At 32.7% G+C, this 18,719-nt stretch overlaps 1 protein-coding gene across 1 annotated transcript; it reads left to right on the forward strand.

Moving 5' to 3' along the window:
* The first annotated feature begins 292 nt into the window (after positions 1 to 292).
* Positions 293 to 17,748, forward strand: LOC149076237 (toll-interacting protein B-like). Its single transcript, XM_089243809.1, has 8 exons — positions 293 to 397; positions 2,878 to 3,015; positions 5,793 to 5,926; positions 6,021 to 6,069; positions 7,425 to 7,577; positions 10,258 to 10,351; positions 11,327 to 11,427; positions 13,922 to 17,748. The coding sequence occupies exons 1-8, from the start codon at positions 365 to 367 to the stop codon at positions 14,033 to 14,035; spliced, it is 816 nt and encodes a 271-aa protein (XP_089099935.1). The 5' UTR covers positions 293 to 364; the 3' UTR covers positions 14,036 to 17,748.
* Positions 17,749 to 18,719: the final 971 nt, after the last annotated feature.

Here is an 18,719-nt window from a genome sequence, read left to right on the forward strand (position 1 = left end):
TTTGAACTCATAAATTATATTATGATAATTACAACTACAAATAACAACATTAATCTCCCACATTTGCCTTGATGAACGTTTTATTTCGTGAAATCCACTGCAATTTACAGTAATGCTTCCTTTCCCGCCATTGCACTTTTTTCGTAATTTCTGCAATATTTGGCAACATTGTTCACTTTTGGCGTTGTTCTTAGCGATAATTGGCAATGTCCCGTATTTAGAATCCTAATTTCCCGTATTTCTCTCGAAGAAATATGGTCAGCATAATCATGATATTATTGGAATGATGTCAGTCAAAGCCGTCCGGGTGTTCCCTCGATTAATGAAGGATTGTTTTCTCCAATTTTTCGCGATTTAGTATGCGATGGCTGATAAAAGGGAGGAGCGTCGAAAACAGGTTGTTTTTTTGATTAATTGTGTATTGATATATTTAATATTAATTAATAATATTTAAGTGTGGTTATTTGAGGAAATAAGTATAGAGTTTCCGGAGACTTACTTTTTCTCCTGGGTGTGAAATTTCATCTATGGCTTACCATATTTGGAGTATTTTTATTCATTGTTTTAATTTTCATTGTGTATTTGCGGTGGAAGATTTTCGTTAAAATTTTATTGAATCGTTATGCTTGGACGTTTTCATTGAAATGTATCTGTGTCTCATTATATAATTCAAAGTAGTTATAGTTTCTCTTTTCACACTAAAACCTATAAAAAGTTTGAAATTCTTCAATTTTGGAGTTCAGCTTTTATGGGTGTGGTTTCAACGTAAATAAATGACTCATTGACGAGCGGGAACAAATTTTATTGCATCTCAGTACAGTACAATGGAATCCTGATCTGCAATGGTGGTAGGATGAAGTTTCTGTTTTTGAGTTGGGAAAAATTGTGGCTGGTATTATCAATCGGAATAGAAGTACCATCTGCTGTTAAAATTGTAGTAAGTGACATCACTCAGGGTGCGTGCACAGACATCCCCCTTTCTTAGTTTTTGAATCTAGTGGGGCATGGTAGCCCAGGTCGATAAGGTACTCGCCTAAAGTACCAAAGGATGTTTTGAGGTGTCGTGAGATCAATACCCAGTTCATTCCTGTCACCACTTAGAAAATCTTCCTGACACAGGTACAACAGAAACGGCTACATGACCGCAGAAAAAATTGCTACTGCAGGGAGTCCACTATCAAGGGGTTAGTGCACCAACCTCTCGATGAGTAAGCCTGCTCTTTGGAATCGGCAATAAATTGTAGGTCCTGGTCTAATTAGCACTCGCGTGTAGAAAATTACCATGGTGTGACAAAAATGATCAAATGATTGAATCTAGTAACCGTAGACGAGGCATATGTATAGTTTAGTAGTAGTGCCTCTATAACCTGATTACCTTGGTAAGTTAACATTTACTGTTCCAGTGGTTGGTACAATATTAAATTCAATGGCAAGAAACCTCTTTAACTCAACTCAGGGTTGCTAAACCCTGATAAAGTAGACTATGATTCATACTGTGTTATCACCTGAATTGCTCAGGTGTTGTCCACTTGATAAATTTCCACGATATTGTTCATGGAATGTGTATTTTAATATTTTTTCATTTTTTGAAGATTCTCCCTCACACCTTTGGTTAGGGTCACTTCCCACTGTTTGGGGCCGGAAAAACTCAACCTGGGGACTACAAAAATTACCGATCAGTGAATGATATTTATAATTTTTGAGTAGGTTGAGAAGCTAGATTGAAATTTTCGAGTTGAAAAAACAAAAGTTATGATGATGCCAATAGTACCTTGCAGTGCTTCAGAAAACTTTTGTTTTTTCATAGCGAGAATAGAGTGTTATAAAATTAAAAATTTAATTTATATATGGTTCCCTCGTCCTCCGACTTCCAGTTTAGAAAGTTGTTGCCCACCTTGTCTTCTGAATCCTACCAAAAAATAAGTAAAAAATTTGTTTCCAAGTGTAATATTTGAATTGAAAATTGGAAAAGAATAGCATAAATGAGGAGAAGCATTTACCTTAGTTTAGGCTTTAGTTATGCTTTCTCCACTTTATGGAGCCTTACAATAGGCACCAATGTTAATTTTTTAGTCACCATGGGAACTTGGTACCCAGGATTTGTCAAGCCGTGTTTATATTATTATTAGTATGTTATGTATTTGATGGTTGAGATCTAGATAAAGTGGGTACAGTCAGGGCCGTCTTAAGAGCATCATGAGGCCCCTGGGCAAGTGGTTTTTCTGAAGTCCTACATGGAAAATTCTCGAAAAATTCAACTACTTCTCATTTATTGGAGGCCCCTCCTCTCTTGAGGTCCCCAGGCTGTGCCCAGGTGGGCCCATGCGTTAAGACCGCGCTGGGTCCAGTGGAGCCTTAATCGGGGGGGGGGGGGGGTAATTAATTCACTGTCACCTCGAATGTTGAGATGATGGTATGATTATAGAGAGGATCCCCGAAAGTAAAATAAAAAACTGCTAGAATCACAGGAAATTTTTTTTTACAAACAAATAAAAATCAAACTAATATATGATTGTGCGGTAAAGTAAAGCCCGCAGACTCTATCAGGACAAAAAAATTTTCCTCATAAAAAAGGGGTCACAATGAAACAGCTGGGACTCCTATTGAAACTCAGTTATTATTTGGCCATAAAAGAGGGGTGGCTGCATCTGCGAGGTGACACTTAAAAAAGCAGGGTTTCCACTGAAATTGCAAGAGTTATATATTGTAAAAATATTTTGAAATCATCTGTTTGGATGGTTTTCTTAGCTGGGTCAACAGAAGGTATGAATTACCAAATAAAAATATACAGTCAAAAATTTACAAAAGTATACAGAATTTAAGAGAATGGCAATGATTCCTGTTTACTGATCTTTTTGTATAATTTTTTTTATAAAGGTGTTTATCGGGAACCTGTCTGAGGATTTTCTTCGTTTACCTGGAACCACAGTGGTGAATGCTGCTATTCCGCAAGAAGCCCCAACTAATTTTCGGCCGAGCAACATTGCTGGCACTTTAAGCATAACTGTTGTAAATGTATGACTATATCAAATTATGAATAGTTTTTAAATATATGTGAGAAGTTTTTATAATATTTCTAGACTTGAACAATAACTCTGTTTTTAAATTTTCTCAATCACTTCTAGGCTTTCTTTGATGGTTAAAACAAAAAAATAGGCCTACAGTGCACATGCCTCTTTATGTGATCATAACATCAGGACACAGAGTTTCTGATAACAATAATCGATTGATAACTATATCAGAAAAAGTCCTGTTTCAAGTACTATGACCGTACATCCTGTTTTGTCTAATAGAACATATGGAAATGGGCCACCTCCATTCATAACTGTTGCGAAATGGCCAATTGTGTCATTGTTTTTGTTTTTTATTCCATACTAGCTATAATACCCGGCGCTGCCCGGGTTTTCTTCAATGACGCTGTTTTGGATTACGTGATATCTCCCTCTTTCTTTGAGGGACACGCAAACCGTGTCTAAGTTAGCCAATATGGCGACTTCATTAAATAAACAAATCTAGATTTAAAGAAACATAGAAACGAATATATATTTTTTCCTTTTTTAAGGGGGGTGCTAAGTATTTCGATCCCCCTCCCGAACTTCAAGTTGTCCACATCTGCCTGTTTCTGCTTCCAAAAATGCTTAATTCAAGCTGTGGAATTTCTTCGATGTACTTTACGAACCAATAATTAATTTTAAGACAACCTAAACTATATGAATTTATGAAGTTGAATATTAAAAGACAATACAGACACATTTTCGAGCTTGAGAAGATGCAAATAAAAAATTGATTGAAATCAATGTTATTGCATGGATATCCAACTCAAACGTAGGTCCAGCGAAATACGTCGTATTTAATCTCCTGGGCTTCGTATATCTCTAAGCGAACTGAATATTTCAAAAATCTAGAATTCAATACAATTTTTTAAATTATTGATGGGGCGGAAAACCCCCACAAAATTTCCGCAATTTCTACAGTAAAATCGGCAATTTTAACACTGATTTCTATGGGACTCATCCTTTGCCTGACCCTCAAACTGATGCTGATTATTATGACGTCATTCAAAATGCCTCATGTGGCAAATCATTATAAAGGCATAAACTATTATGCATATAATAACACGATTAAAGAAGTGACAAACCGTTGTAAAGGCATATACACGTCTGAAACGCATTGCTAGGGAACCACGGTAACCAAAGTAAACGTTCGGAAAGTGATTGTTGAGGCCCAAAAACCATTGTTGCTGGACAGTTTTTTGCCCATTTGGGGCATTTGCCCTGGGCTGACGAAATTTTAAAGTAGCCTATCGTTCAAGTCGGGTCGCATTTGGTATATATGCAAAATTTGGCGACGATCGATCTAAAATTGTAGATTTGTATAGAGAACATACACACACACAGACACACAGAAAATCAATTTTATATATATAGATTGTTCCGAAACAATGTTTTTCTCCTTTGAGCTGCAGTTAGTTTTTTTTTTCAATTGACAAATCGCGAGTAGCTAGAATGGAAATGTCTAATGTGTATCACAAATTACTGTACTTTTTACAATCTACAGTACATTCCATCATGGTCCCCAACATAATTACCTCAATGTTTTGTTTTCTTATGCTATAAATTTACTATAAAAGGGCTTCCTTGAAAAGTCTGGGTTGGGGCAGGGCCATCATTTCAACTTTTTCGGGGGGGGGGGGGGAGGGCAAAGCACGTGTACTCAATGTATGTATATATAAACACCATTTCTGGGGAAATTTTCATAAGCCAGGGGGCCCCCCCTAAATGATGGGCCTGGGTTGGGGTGCATTCAAAGGTCCCAGCCTAGGAACCTAGCTCTAGGATGTGGGGCTATGCATTCCATAGATTTTTGGGAAAGTCTCCTGACCAAAACTGTATGTTAAATATCTATGGGGGAGAGTAGGAAGAAACGGGATGCTTTTACAAAAAATATTTTTAATTTTTTTTAAGTTATAAAATGTTATAAATGATAAAGCAAGGACCTCATCATTTTTGGAATGAAGAAAAAATATATAACACTTCAAAATAAGTATATATTTTATTTTTTATGAGAAATCTAAATTTGAAAAAAATGTGTCCCATTCCTCCCTCGCATGTGGGAGGAGTGGTACAATCATCAAAAAGTGAAAACTGAATAAATATTGGAGTTTGATAGATTTAAACTAAATCGAAAATTAAAAGAAAGAGTACAAGACTATTTATATCATAACCACAACATTGATAAATCTTTGAAAAATTATATTCCTATAGCCAGATTTAAATAAAAAAAATCGATTGTATGAAAAATTTGAAAAAAAAAAATTGTATCTGCTCGAGAACTAGAAATTATTACAGATTCATTAAGAACAAAGACAGCATCTGAACAAAAATTAAATGCCTCTAAGTACAAGAAAAGCCATCAAATAGTCACAGTATCAAATATTTTTTAACTAATCAGCTAATTAAACCTAATAAAATTAAGATGTTCCATTCCCTTCCTCTAGTGGGTTCATTTACAAAAAAATTTCTTGCATACAAAACCACATAGTTTTTAGGCTGAATGTGAATGCTTGAATATATTCAAAAGTTATCTATTAACTATTACCCTTCCAATTTACATTTAAAAAGTAATAAAATTAAAAAATTAGGTTATAAAACTAAATGTGTTTGCTTACTTTTGAATGGTAAAAAAATGATTTTTTTTTTCAATTTATTATGCTGAAAATCTAGTTTGTTAGCAATGAATGTTGGGCATTGAAAGTTTCATACGTTTTAACCGTTCTATTCATTGTGTTTCAGGCTGAACTTGCAAAAAATTATGGCTTGACAAAGATGGATCCTTATGTCCGCGTTCGTGTTGGACACAATGTGTACGAAACCCCCACTAATTTGCGCGGAAGCAAACATCCCACCTGGAACAGAACATTCCAGACGTATGGCTTTGTTTTCATTGTTGTCAACATATTCACAAGAATTTTTAAATGTTTAATTTCACTTTGTCATCCACAAATAATTTTTCTCTTTCAGATATTTGCCTCAGGGTATACAGACTGTATTTTTTGATATTTATGATGAGGTGAGTGAAACACTTAATATGTGTTTTTCTCTTGTGCATGTAAATGCTCCTTTCAGACCTGCTTTACATAAATATCTTTGCACACTTTTTTTCTTATTTTTTTGGTGATGTAATTTAGCGACATATTACCTGAAAAAAATTCATCAGTAGGATTATATTAAAATTGGAATCGAATGGGCATGTTTTGGGAGGGGGCTGGATTGGTGCTGCAATATACAGTATATTAAAATGATGTAACATTACAAATAACACAAAGCAATATCAATACATAAGCAGATACAAGCTCTTCCAGCAAGGGGAAGGAGGTGGTTGTGTAGTGAACCAGGGGAGGACGGTGTCCAAGTCCACCTGCTTATGTCAATAATACATTTTTTAGTGAACGGTGGGATCCACCCATGTATCAATATGTATATTCGGCTGCAATACACCATTTTCCTCACCACCATAGTAGCAGCTGGTGGCACGGGTATAAACTTGCATCCAGCCCATGGTTTCTTCCCATCCAATATTTACCATGATTTTTATAGTACCTATAGAAACACTGGGTTTTGAGTGCTCCCCCAAATATTTTCAATAAGTTTATGTTTATTGGGGTGATTTGATGTATCATGGTCACCATTATACAGAGAGTTGCAGTCACCTCTTTCCTCTGGCATCATTGCATCATAGAGAACTAATGACTTTACTTTTCAGACTGTTGTTTCTTCATCTGTACATCATCTTCAATAGATTCTCATAATACAGCCCTCCAGGCATGTCATTCCCAAAATGGAGCATTCATAATTCACATTCATCGAACATGCTTCACATTGATAAAACGTTCACAACTCTGATAGCTTTCTATTTTGGAATTTTTGAAATCAAGTATCTGATTCTGAAATATGTAAACAAATAATTCATTTTCAACATTATTCGAGTTAGATCCTTTCAAACCAGAAGCATTATATTGCTCACCAGTCATGATAATAAGTTGATGAAGTAGCAACAAAAAAACATAAAAAATCTGTATTTATACAAAAAAATCACACCCAATGTGTGGTGCTACCTGTTTGCCGAAAGGTGCAAAAGTGAGTAAAAAAGACATGAAACGATGCCTGAAGGAAAACTTGAGTGGTTTACATTTTTTTTTTGCTCAAGCTACATGATGGGCTAGAATGACAGATCACATTTGCGTGAGCTCAGCTAAAACAGGAACTAAATTGGTGAAAACCATTTCTTGGAAGGTTATTCATTGCAAGATCCAATTAGTTTATACTTGATCGCTGAAATTAATACTGTATAATATATTCAGATTCAAAAGAAATGAAAGTTATAACTGTGGGTTGAAAAGTTTTTTTTTAAAAATCCCATTTCAGCGAGCGATAGTCCCAGATGAACGTATTGCATGGGGAAGTTTGAAGTTACCTGCTCAACTTTTCAAGGGCGAATTCCTAGACACATGGGTGCTGCTATCAGGCAAGCAGGGTGAGAGCAAAGAAGGACAATTGCATGTGATCTGCAACTTTGCCGTAAGTTTAATATTGTGAAATTAGTTTTCTTGTAGAATTGCCTAGAGTAAGTATTAATTAGGACCTGAAAGTTTGATGATTTATAAAGTTTCAGGTAGAATCCCAAGGTCTTGCATTTTGTTTCTAATATTTTTTTGATTAAGCATAGTTAGTGAAATAGGTTTGACCTTCCAGTGCACTGGTGAGAAAATGTTGCATAAGTGCATGGGATGGGTCCCATAAAACCGTACTGAATTATATATTACATAAAATATTTGTACACTTTCTTTTTTGGTATTTTGATACATTTATTATGACATCATTTTAGCTATAATATGAACATAAAATGAATGTAATTAACCATTGTTGTATCATTTTATAGAAAATTTCAAATTAACAGTTTTGCATTACTCATAATGTCATATAAAGCAAACTCTCAATGATAAAAACAATAAAATGCATTTTTTTAATGTAGCATATGTAAAATAAACCTCATATTTTAAAATATATACATTCATATATCATTTTAAAATGACCATATAAATTAACATTGAAAAAAATTTTTGCTTGATTACACTGGTTGGGTCTCACAGACCCAGATACAAATGAAACTTTCAACATTTCCAGAAAAAAAATAGCCACTGCACCAAAGTTGGCACGGTAGAAAAATAAAGTTTAAATAGGAAATTAGTGAGAATCTCTCATGAAAATTGTTTCTGCCACCTGTCCATAAATGAGAGAGATACATATGCATGGGTCACAGATCCAACCCATGCACTCAAGGGCTGAAAAAAGGGTTTAAAAAAAACACGAAGCTTTTATTTTTTAGGTTTTTTTCTTTTTGAATTTCTGTTGAAGAACTCCAACATGCATGTAATTTGTTATTAAGTGGTTTTTTAAAACTAATTTTATTCTGTAATGTGGTTTTTTCATAAAATTAATTTTTCTTGCAGGTGCAACTATCAAATAGCATTGCAAAAATTTTTTTTGTATCTATTAATAATAATAATACATTTCCTATTTAAATTCAGTATTTTTTATATGTTTTTAGTTACGGTGAATCATTTTTCTCACACACAGAGTTGAGGAAAATTTCAAACTAATTAATTTTATAATTTTTTTTGTTTTGTATCATAATTTTCTGCTCAGTCCTCATAATAATCCCTTTAATTTTTTAAATTTTCTTACATTCCACTTTCACCTACCCCCTCACATTTCTTCATTTTTGATAATGGTACCAATCAGAAGTTTAAGCATACAGATTATAGGATGCCCTTTTCACTTAAAGCAACAAAATTCACTAATACAAATACAAGGCCTTAATAGGCCAACTGCTCAATGAAGTGACTGAAAAAAAGATGCCCATAACAAATATGGATGTAATATGTTTCTAAAATACAGCAATCCAATTAAAAATGCAATTATATAAACTAAAAACTATATATACAATGATAGAATATTATAAAATAGACAAAAAATATATTTATGGTTGTCTGAATGGCCTTTTTTCTTCCAGATAATGATTACACACACTATCCGTGAACCATATGGGGACGCGATGCACAAACAATGGGTATGACATCATACAAAACAGAGGACAGCTTCGTACTAAATTCTTCCCATTGACTTATCACGCTGACTGATTCCAACCTGTCTTTGAAAACTTCCATTAACCTTTCTCTCAAAACATCAAAGGTGGTTCCCCGAAAACAAGGAAAGATTCTTTTGTTATCAACTTTACTCGAAGAAAAGTTAGAGAATGTTAATGACGCGATGAGCACTAGAAGAAAACTTGTTCTCCTACAAAACATGCTCAACAAAATCCTTGAAACTAGTGAGAACTAAATCCAAAATAGCAGTACCCGTAGTAGCTTCTGATACATACTAGTACAAAAAATTATTGAGCACCAACTTAAGAAAGTCTCTTTCATATTGATCTTTCGCTGGAAGGTTCTTCCAATTGATACCCGGGTAATTGAAATCCCCTAATTTGACAACCCTCTTATGTTTACACATGTAAAAAATTTCTTCATGAAGTTTGGCGATATAGTTTGGATCCCTATTTGGTGGATTATAATAAACCCCTTCAATAAGTATAATAAAAAATGATAAAATAATAAAAACAAAAGATGTCTACTTATTGTATAAGTATACAATAAGAATACAATAATATAAGTATACAATTAGTAGACATCTTTTGTTTTCAAGCTCAACCCATATAGTTTCAATATCGTTTCTCTGCACATTACACTCTCTAGCTTTCAAACATAATTTCACATATCAAGACGACCACCCCTTTTCCTATCCGATCTATGTCTTAGTATTGTATTCTTGTCAAAAGTATTGTATCCTAAGATGTGTAAGAAAGATTCATCCCCATCATTTGCCCAAGATTCTGTAATGGCTACAAGGTCTAGGCCCTCTACAGCTATCATAGTTTCTGAACAATCTTTCTTATTACCCAAGCTCATTTATTAGCCCATTTTAATTAGCCATGTGATTTAGTGTCAATCGAGAAGCCATCCAAGTCAGAGGTGGGTAATTCCCCATCTACACTGTTATTATTATCATTAACTAACCCTCATTCCCCATGGTGTGGGAGTAAAAAACCTGACCTATGCCTGTCTTAAACCTCCCAGAGCCCCCCTCCTATTTAGGTGATTCCCATCACTTAATTATTGATAAATATTTGTTTTTACAGCCCTCTTCAGTTCACGTGTCTTCAATGACATATCCTTCAGCTCCAGTGATGCTCTATCCAACAACATATAACAGCTTTCCATATTATTCCAATAGTAAGTATTCTTACATGTCCAACTGTTTTTTTTCTATATAAAATTGTGATAACACAAACACCACTTTGGGGTTGTTGGATTTAGCTACATATAATATTGTACATTAGAACTTAAGTTATAGATTTTAACTTTTACTTTGTTGAGATAATCATCTTATCAATAACAAAGTATTATGATCATTATATCAATGAACCTATTTCTTTTCGATGATGTAATTAAGTGCTACATGAAAAGTATACAGTTGCATTTAGTGATTTGTTTAAAAAATTCACAAAATGTAAAATATTGTGTAATGATAATGTTTTTGCAACTTAGAGATAGATTAGGTGAGAATAAATAGATTCAAAACAATAGATTGGGTGAATTTTTGATTTTCAATTGACAGATATTCTAGCTTGAATCATTGCTTTAAAAAAAATACAAATATACTTTGGTGTTGAAAAAAAAATTGTAATACACTTCATCAGTTGACATTAAAAAATCTGCTTACCTCTGTCCTGAAGAGTACCAAGTTTTTAAAAATGATGGATTTTGGATGGTTATATATGCTGTATATATTTAACAGAAACTGACATCTGTACAGTCTTTTCAAGAAAGAAAGTATAACACTAAATAAAAAGCAGATAAAATTTTAATGTTCACCAACTGAATAAAACAGTTCTACAAAATTTTAGTTCAACTGAACAAAGAAAACTTGCGTGCTAATGCAGTAAATTTGAAAATGTGTTCCAAAACCCATGACGGAAATCTGAAGGAACTGAATTGTTAAATGTCAATCTGTAACTGCAAAATCTGTACAAAAGTAGTAATTGATTTTTATGTTTTTATAATGCTGTTTTGATTTTTGTTGCGAATTGAATATTTTTAAAATTATTGCTACTTTGATTTTGTTCAGTTTATTACTCTAATACTTATTGTAATGTGCATAGTTTCTTCTTTTTTTCCCTCTTCATAAAATTTTTCCTTTGTTCACAGTGCCATATGTAATGAGCAATCAGCTGCCCTTGAACCCACAGTGTGCACCCATGCAAGCGGCCATGGCAGCTCAGCCTGTATCTGCTAATGACTTGCAGCAGGTAATGTACAGTGATACATATATAATTTAAATTTGTGTTTTTTCATATAGGTCTAGATAATTAATAATTGTACCTTCAGTTTTTCAAAGTAAATTACAGTGAAAACTCCACATAACAATACTCTGCAAACTAAGAAAAATATTGGTGTAGAGAGGTTATCTTTATATTGAGAGGTAGCATATTATCATTAGTCACCACTCAATTGATATTGCTGTTGGCATCTTTTCTGAATTGACGTTGTTAGTACCACCATAAAATGTATTTAGAGCATTTATTTGCAATAAAAAAAAAATCTCAAGTAATTAGTTGATAAATAAAGTTAAGTTAGTTTACACTTTTTCTTGATTTACATTAATGATTTCTGTATGTTGAATCTAAAGAGACAACTAATATTGTTTGCTGATGATACAGCTCTTTGCATGGAAGATGATAACATTGAGAATCATAAAAACAAAAACCGAGGATGACCTCATATGTTAATCAGTGGATGACCAAAAACAAACTAGAATTAAACGTGCACAAAACCCAGTATCAATGCATTAAAACAAGAAACATAAACTCTAATTCAGAAATCTCCATTAAAATACCCACTTGCCACAGAGAAACACAATAGAACTGCAATTTTCATGAAGTACAAAGAGTATACTAATATGAATATTTAGGATTTATTATGCAGGACAATTTAAATTGGAACTTACAATGTTATAAATTAACTAATAAAATCCACTTTTTTATATATATATATATATATATATATATATTGTTATACTTTATAAATTAAAATATTTAATAGATGGAGATTTTTTTAAAGGATTTTTTGGTGTATAGATTTATTTGGTTATAACCTACAAGCTGTATGTGTCTGGGTTGGGGCGTATCTAATCAATATCACAAAATTAAATAACGCATACATACCTAAGCAAAAACATTAATAATACAAATATGTAATACCTACTATAACAATAAAAATTGTCATACACTAGACATTAGACAGCTATACATTTACAGACTTATAAATTTTTGTATTAAAAAAAACAGCAACTGGTTACAGCGGAAAACAAACAGAAGTTGAGCAAGAATCAAACATGAATTTGAAGTCTCAAAAACAAATAAATGCTTTTTTCGAAAATGTTTTCTTGTTTACTGCTCCAAAAATAGTGAATTCATTTCAGTCGACAGCTCATAATTGTATAAAAAAATATGATGCTTTCATGTGTATAAAAAGTATTCAAAATGATGAAAATATATTTTAAGACTGTGTTTTTTTTTTTCGTAGAATACACTATAAATAATGACATCAATGGGAAATGATGGGATAATTTAATTGAAACTAAAATAAATCAAACAAATTTTTCACTGTGGCATGGTATGAAAAAAAAAATTGCATCTATGAGCATATGCATATACAAGTAGTATTGTGGAACAAATGTATATTTATTCCGTAGACTTATTATTTATATGACTCATTTATTTTTAAAAATATTTTAATACTTAAAATCTGACAAAACTTTTACAGTCTATAACATTTTTTGAAATATTCATGTGTTATTACACAACATTTACTAACACAGTTCTTTATGGTTCTTGGGAAATGGTGACAAAATGTAACAATTTAATTCATAGAGCTTCCTTGAAGAACATTATATCCCGTTGGGCCCGGTATTTATATATGTGTTCGTCTTGCCTTTTCTATGTGGTTCTTGTTTTGTCTTTAAAGTTTATTTTGTGTTTGTTTTTTCAAATAAAAAAAAGTGGTTCACCATAAAGCATTTTTTTGTGTACTACCCGGTAAGTAGCTTTACAGCTCTTCAGTTTCATTGACACTTTCAGAGGGAATATATTGCAAAACATCAATGCTATTAAACCAAGGCCATATTATAAGGGTTGTCTCATGATGTGACGGACTCAGTATCAACCGATGTCATTGCCCTGACAGAACCGGTTAATTGCCATTGGCTACTCTAGTATGTCAAGGCTGTGCTTTAGTTGAAAACTATTAGAGCAGTGACTGTCATAAACCTGATACGAGACCACACCCTCTGAGCCAAGGCTGCAAGAGCAACCTCAAAGGGATGAGACAGCCCTTATTATATAGCCTTGCTATTAAGCACCCTCAGAAAAACAAAAACTGGTTGAAACTTCTCTTTCACCACTGCCTATCCATAGTGCTTAGATAAAACACTGTCAAATAGCCTAAAACTTTAGGCTATAGGCACTTCTAAACAAGATTTGAGAAAATATCATTGTGACTGAATTTATTGTTATATTGAGTATCATTGTGTAATGAGGTTTCACTGTATTTAAATCCAATGGGAACTTTCACAATCAGAATAAGATATGATTCTCAATGTGGATTTCACTTTGGTATTATTATTATTTTTTTTTATGTACTTTTTCCACATATAAAATCTCAAAATTTTTAATTTTTATGAACCTAAATATTTTTTTTCATGATTTCAATTTCATTAATTTTTCAATAATTTTTTCTATGTAGCTCCAAGAGATGTTTCCTTCATTTGATAAAGATACCATCACCAGTGTTTTTGAGAGCTGCGGCCGAAATAAAGATCAGGCCATTAATACCCTTCTTTCAATGAGTAGTGGATAAAAGAATGATTAACTTTTTGTATCAAATTTTTTTTTAAATTGATTACAGAGAGTATTATTGATATTTGAATGATTGATTTTTCGCAGTTTTTATAAGAATTAAGAGAAGAGAAAAAATTCTTAACCAAAGCTAAAATTATGTTTTATTTATTTTGGAAATAGAGTTTTATATGAGAAAATTGTTTCATCTTTCTCTTTCTTTCTGAGCAATGAATAAGAAATTATGAGCTCTCTACTTACATATGTTTCATGCTAAATTAAATAACAAAAAATAGTGTGGAAAATATATAATTTAATGTGCACCATTCATGTTTTGGATCTCTCATGATTGAGAGATATATAAACATAATATATAACCTGATTTCTATGAATAAATTATTTTTTCAAAGCTTTTCATATAAAAATGATTAGGTTTTGTTATTGAATCTCAATAATTTACCAATGATGCAATGAAATAAGAATTGTCAAAATTAAATGATGTGGACAATTCATCTTATTAAAGAGAGAGAGAGAAAAAAAACAGTACCTGAAAAAAAAAATGATAAAACCATATCCCTGAATGCTGATAATGATATGGATAATAATTCTTGTCTAAATGTCATATTCAGAACCTTGAAGTATATAGATGTTTTTTGAAAGTATGTGTATTCCTGTCAATTGAAAGTGCCATGTTCACCGTTAATTTTTTTTCAGCTGAATAATTTTACTGGATATATACAATTGAACTTTATGTAGTTATGTTATGTCTTAAAAAATTTCATTTGGTAAATTTATTTCTGTCAGTTAAATGGAACTTTTATTTGCAATTGGTGCATTTATAGAAAAAACCTTGGCACAATTATCATGTGCAGTTATGCATAATTAATTACTATGCATAATGTTGGAATTTAAAGGATTTAAATTTAAATCTTATTTTTTATTGAAGAAAATTGTAATTAAATGTTACAGATGCACAAGATATTTAAAAAATATATATTTTTTTCTTTTGAATAATTGATGATCGAACAAATAAAACCAGTATTTTGCATATGGAGCCATTCAAGTATGTCAGCATTGATGGGGGGGGGGGGCAGTGAGGAGGTTTGGGATTTGCTGACTTATGATGGGGGAGGGAAGGGTTAAGTCCTCTATAAAGACCTTCTCCAGTGGATCTCTCAGACCTCTACTCTACAGTCAGTGGTGCTGTGGGTGCTTGAGCACCCACTGAAGTTTCTAGAATTGCTCTGAGCACCCACAGAATTGATTCAGAAATCAAAATTTCTTATATGAAACAAGCCGAGCACCCACAGGTTCGAAACACTTCCAACGCCCATCTACAGTCCACCCCACCACGTCCTGTCTCATTTAGGGGGGTCAGCTAAACTGGTCTGTGTCCACTTAGTGTGTCACATGCATTGTCCTTGAGTGATTTACTATATTCCTGTACATAGGTGGGTACATGCTCTTGGAATGGGGGATTTGGTTCAGCGAGGGTGTGCATCAGAAGGAATTGTCTACTTTCACCCTGCTGCCTATACTAATGACAATTTTTCATGAATGGTGGATTGCCACCCCCTTCCACCTCTGTACCATCTATGCTTCTGTGTGATGTGGACGAGAAAACAAGCTGCTATGATTTATGAGACAAGCAAAGAGAACCTACTACTCATGAAAACAATTTTCTTGTATGATGGAAAGCTGTGATCGCAACTGGTTTGTGTGTAGGGTGGGATATTAAAAAAGAAGCAAATGTTTGGTGTATTTATTTACTATATTCCAATGAAATACTTGATCACACATAGTGTGGGCCCACCTTGCACTCTGAGAAAAATTGGTAATCATTATCTAGCCAAAACCAGACACATCCACAATAATTCCATTTATTACATCAATAGCTAAATAAAAAGAAATTAAAATTATTCAAATGGTTGTTTTTAAGCAACCATCTTGCCATTGACTGATCAATATCTCTGGAATTCAGAGAAACAATGATAAAAAAGATGAGAGCTCATAATTTTCGGTATTTCGCACCAACTAGCAACAGCAATCTATACCCCTCCTTTAATTAATGCCTAACTTAAACCTGTAATTAATTTTTTTCCAACTTGCAACACAAGCTGGAAATATTGTGTTCATTCTGTTATTATGTGAAAAATAATCCCAGTGCATACATAGAGTTCACTGCAGCTAGTGTCAGAAGGTGGTGGTTAACCCCCATGTATATTCTCGAAGGGCAGTCTAATCCGAGACATCAGGATTGGCCTTTGGAGGAGGCACAAAAAGCTTGGGGGGGGGGGGTCCACAATGAATTACTTGGAGAGAAATTTTGAGTTCTTAACCTTCAAATAGCATTGAAATTAACAGAAACTGATAATGTATTAATGAAAACAGCATATAACATTTAAATTAAAAAAATATTTTTCTGCAGATTGTCTGGGGATATAGGGGTCTCATATCCCTCCCCCCTCCTGTATACATCTCTGATCCCAATATGTGTGGGCAGAGCGAAAGGGGGGGGGGTCAAAAATTTCTAAAAATCTGCTGAGTTAATACTTGAATGGCCCCTATATTGTATATGTTGATAACTTAGTTACATTATGCACCAATCACTCTGCTTTTTTGCTGATAGCTATAGCACGAAAATGTTTTGTTCACTTTTCATAACAACATATATGTAGTACATGCTGCTGTATATGATGATATAATTCAATGTTTTTGATGAAAATAATAATTAAAAAATCAAATGTGAGTGCAAAGAATCACACACCATGTTTTCAAAGGGACAGTCCAGTTTTTTGCATAGTATTTGGCCGTCTCATTTTTTACTTTGTAAAAAATTACTTATTTTGTCTTAAATAATTTTTTAGAAAGATGGTTCTAATATTATTTGGTCATGAATTTTTTATTTTTATGAAAATCACACTGTCATGGATATTAATAAATTACATACATACATGAGAAAAAAATTCAGAAAACTATCAAACTAGTTCAAAATACATTGACCATAAGTTAAACTCTTTGATGACTAATAGCAATGTCCCATTCATATCCTGTTTTGGCCACTTTTGTATACCATTTTTGTGTGAAAAAATATGGTCAACCTGAACTTATCAGTTATTTATAGATTGAACTTAATAGATAGTTTAAAAAAAAATTTTTTTTTGCCCCTTGTGAGAACATGTACATAGATTACTATAGCTATTATGATTTCCCAAGGAAAGTTTGAACTAATGGAGTAAGGAGTTGATGTTAACATGGGTGAGGTACACCTCCTACAGTCTGTCGGCTGATGAAGATAATTTGGAGACATTGCTTCAGTTTTAAAACACACACAAAATTATGCTTACAAACGAGGAAGTGATGGATTCTTGATTGATTTTCAAGAAAAAAATATGGTTACATCAACTGAAACCATGATAACTGTAAACAATGTTTTTACCATGTGGTGGTGGTGGTGGTGCACATCTGGCTTCTTTGTGTAAGTGCTAACAGTATCTAAATGATATAATGATATCCATGATTCTAATAAGTGGCATGTACTGTATCATCATATTTCAAATGTTTCTTTCGAGTATGTTTAGTAGTATTGAAATGAGCTCATATGTATGACAATTAACTATGTACATTTTTTTCTTATGAAACTATATTATTTAGTCATGTTTTTCCCCTGAAAGCCTTATAAGATTTTTTTCGATAATGCTCCAGAGATTTGTGCCATAGGGGAACTTGGTGACTGTAGAAAATGTAACTAATTTATCAATACATGATAATAATTATCAATTTATTTGATATGTATTTTTACTACGAAAAACTTTATTTTAAATTCTAAAATTTGAGGCTTTGTTTCAAAGAAAACAGTAAATGCTAGTTTCTCACAATTTTATTGTATCCACTACCAAAATGAGTAACAATTTCTTTTTTTTTGTTATTTGTTAAAATTTGTGCCAATATAATTATAGAGTATGCATTAAAAATTGTCCCAATTGCTATGCTCATTGTTGGTTTGATGATGATCACGTGGTTGACGCATTCTCACTCTAAAAGTTTTGTTTAGCGATAAAATAGTATTGGTAAAAATCTGTTTACATTACTGTATTTTCTCAGTAGAATGACCTACGTGTATGAATATTTTTATTTGCAATATTGGTTTCAGTTATATCTTTGTTGTATGTAAACATCTAAATCTAGAACTTTCAGAATATTTTCAAAGTATTTTCCCGAAGCCATCCCATTCCCTTGGGTGTATGAGCGCAGCCTATCAGGATGGCCACTGGTCATTACTTTACTGTAAATTTAGATCTGTGGCTTCAGAAATGATTGCTTTGAAAATGATTAAATATTTTTAGGTAGTTTTTTTATTGAAACATTTGTACTAGAAATACTTTGGAAACAATATATTTAAGTACTAAAGTGTTAACTAAATATTTCAATTTGTGTCCAGAGTTTATATTGCTGTTGTAATTATCAAATAACTAACCAAGTTTTAATGAATAATGTGTGAAATACAATTATTCAGCAATTTTACCTATCAAAATATAATCAAGTGTTGTGATTTTAGAATATTATTATGGCCAAAATTCTGTCCCGCTTTTTAATGTTGTATTCATTCCAATGTTGTTGCTCTCTACGACCAGTTTTTTTTTGTAATAATTAGTTTGATTCTGTGGGATGAAATTAACTGTACAGTGTGAATTATTTTTGCTACA

This window comes from Pholcus phalangioides, unplaced genomic scaffold (assembly GCF_987345545.1).
Source record: "Pholcus phalangioides strain wild (caught in Gottingen) unplaced genomic scaffold, Ppha-v1.0 ptg000015l_1, whole genome shotgun sequence".
NCBI lineage: Eukaryota > Metazoa > Arthropoda > Arachnida > Araneae > Pholcidae > Pholcus > Pholcus phalangioides.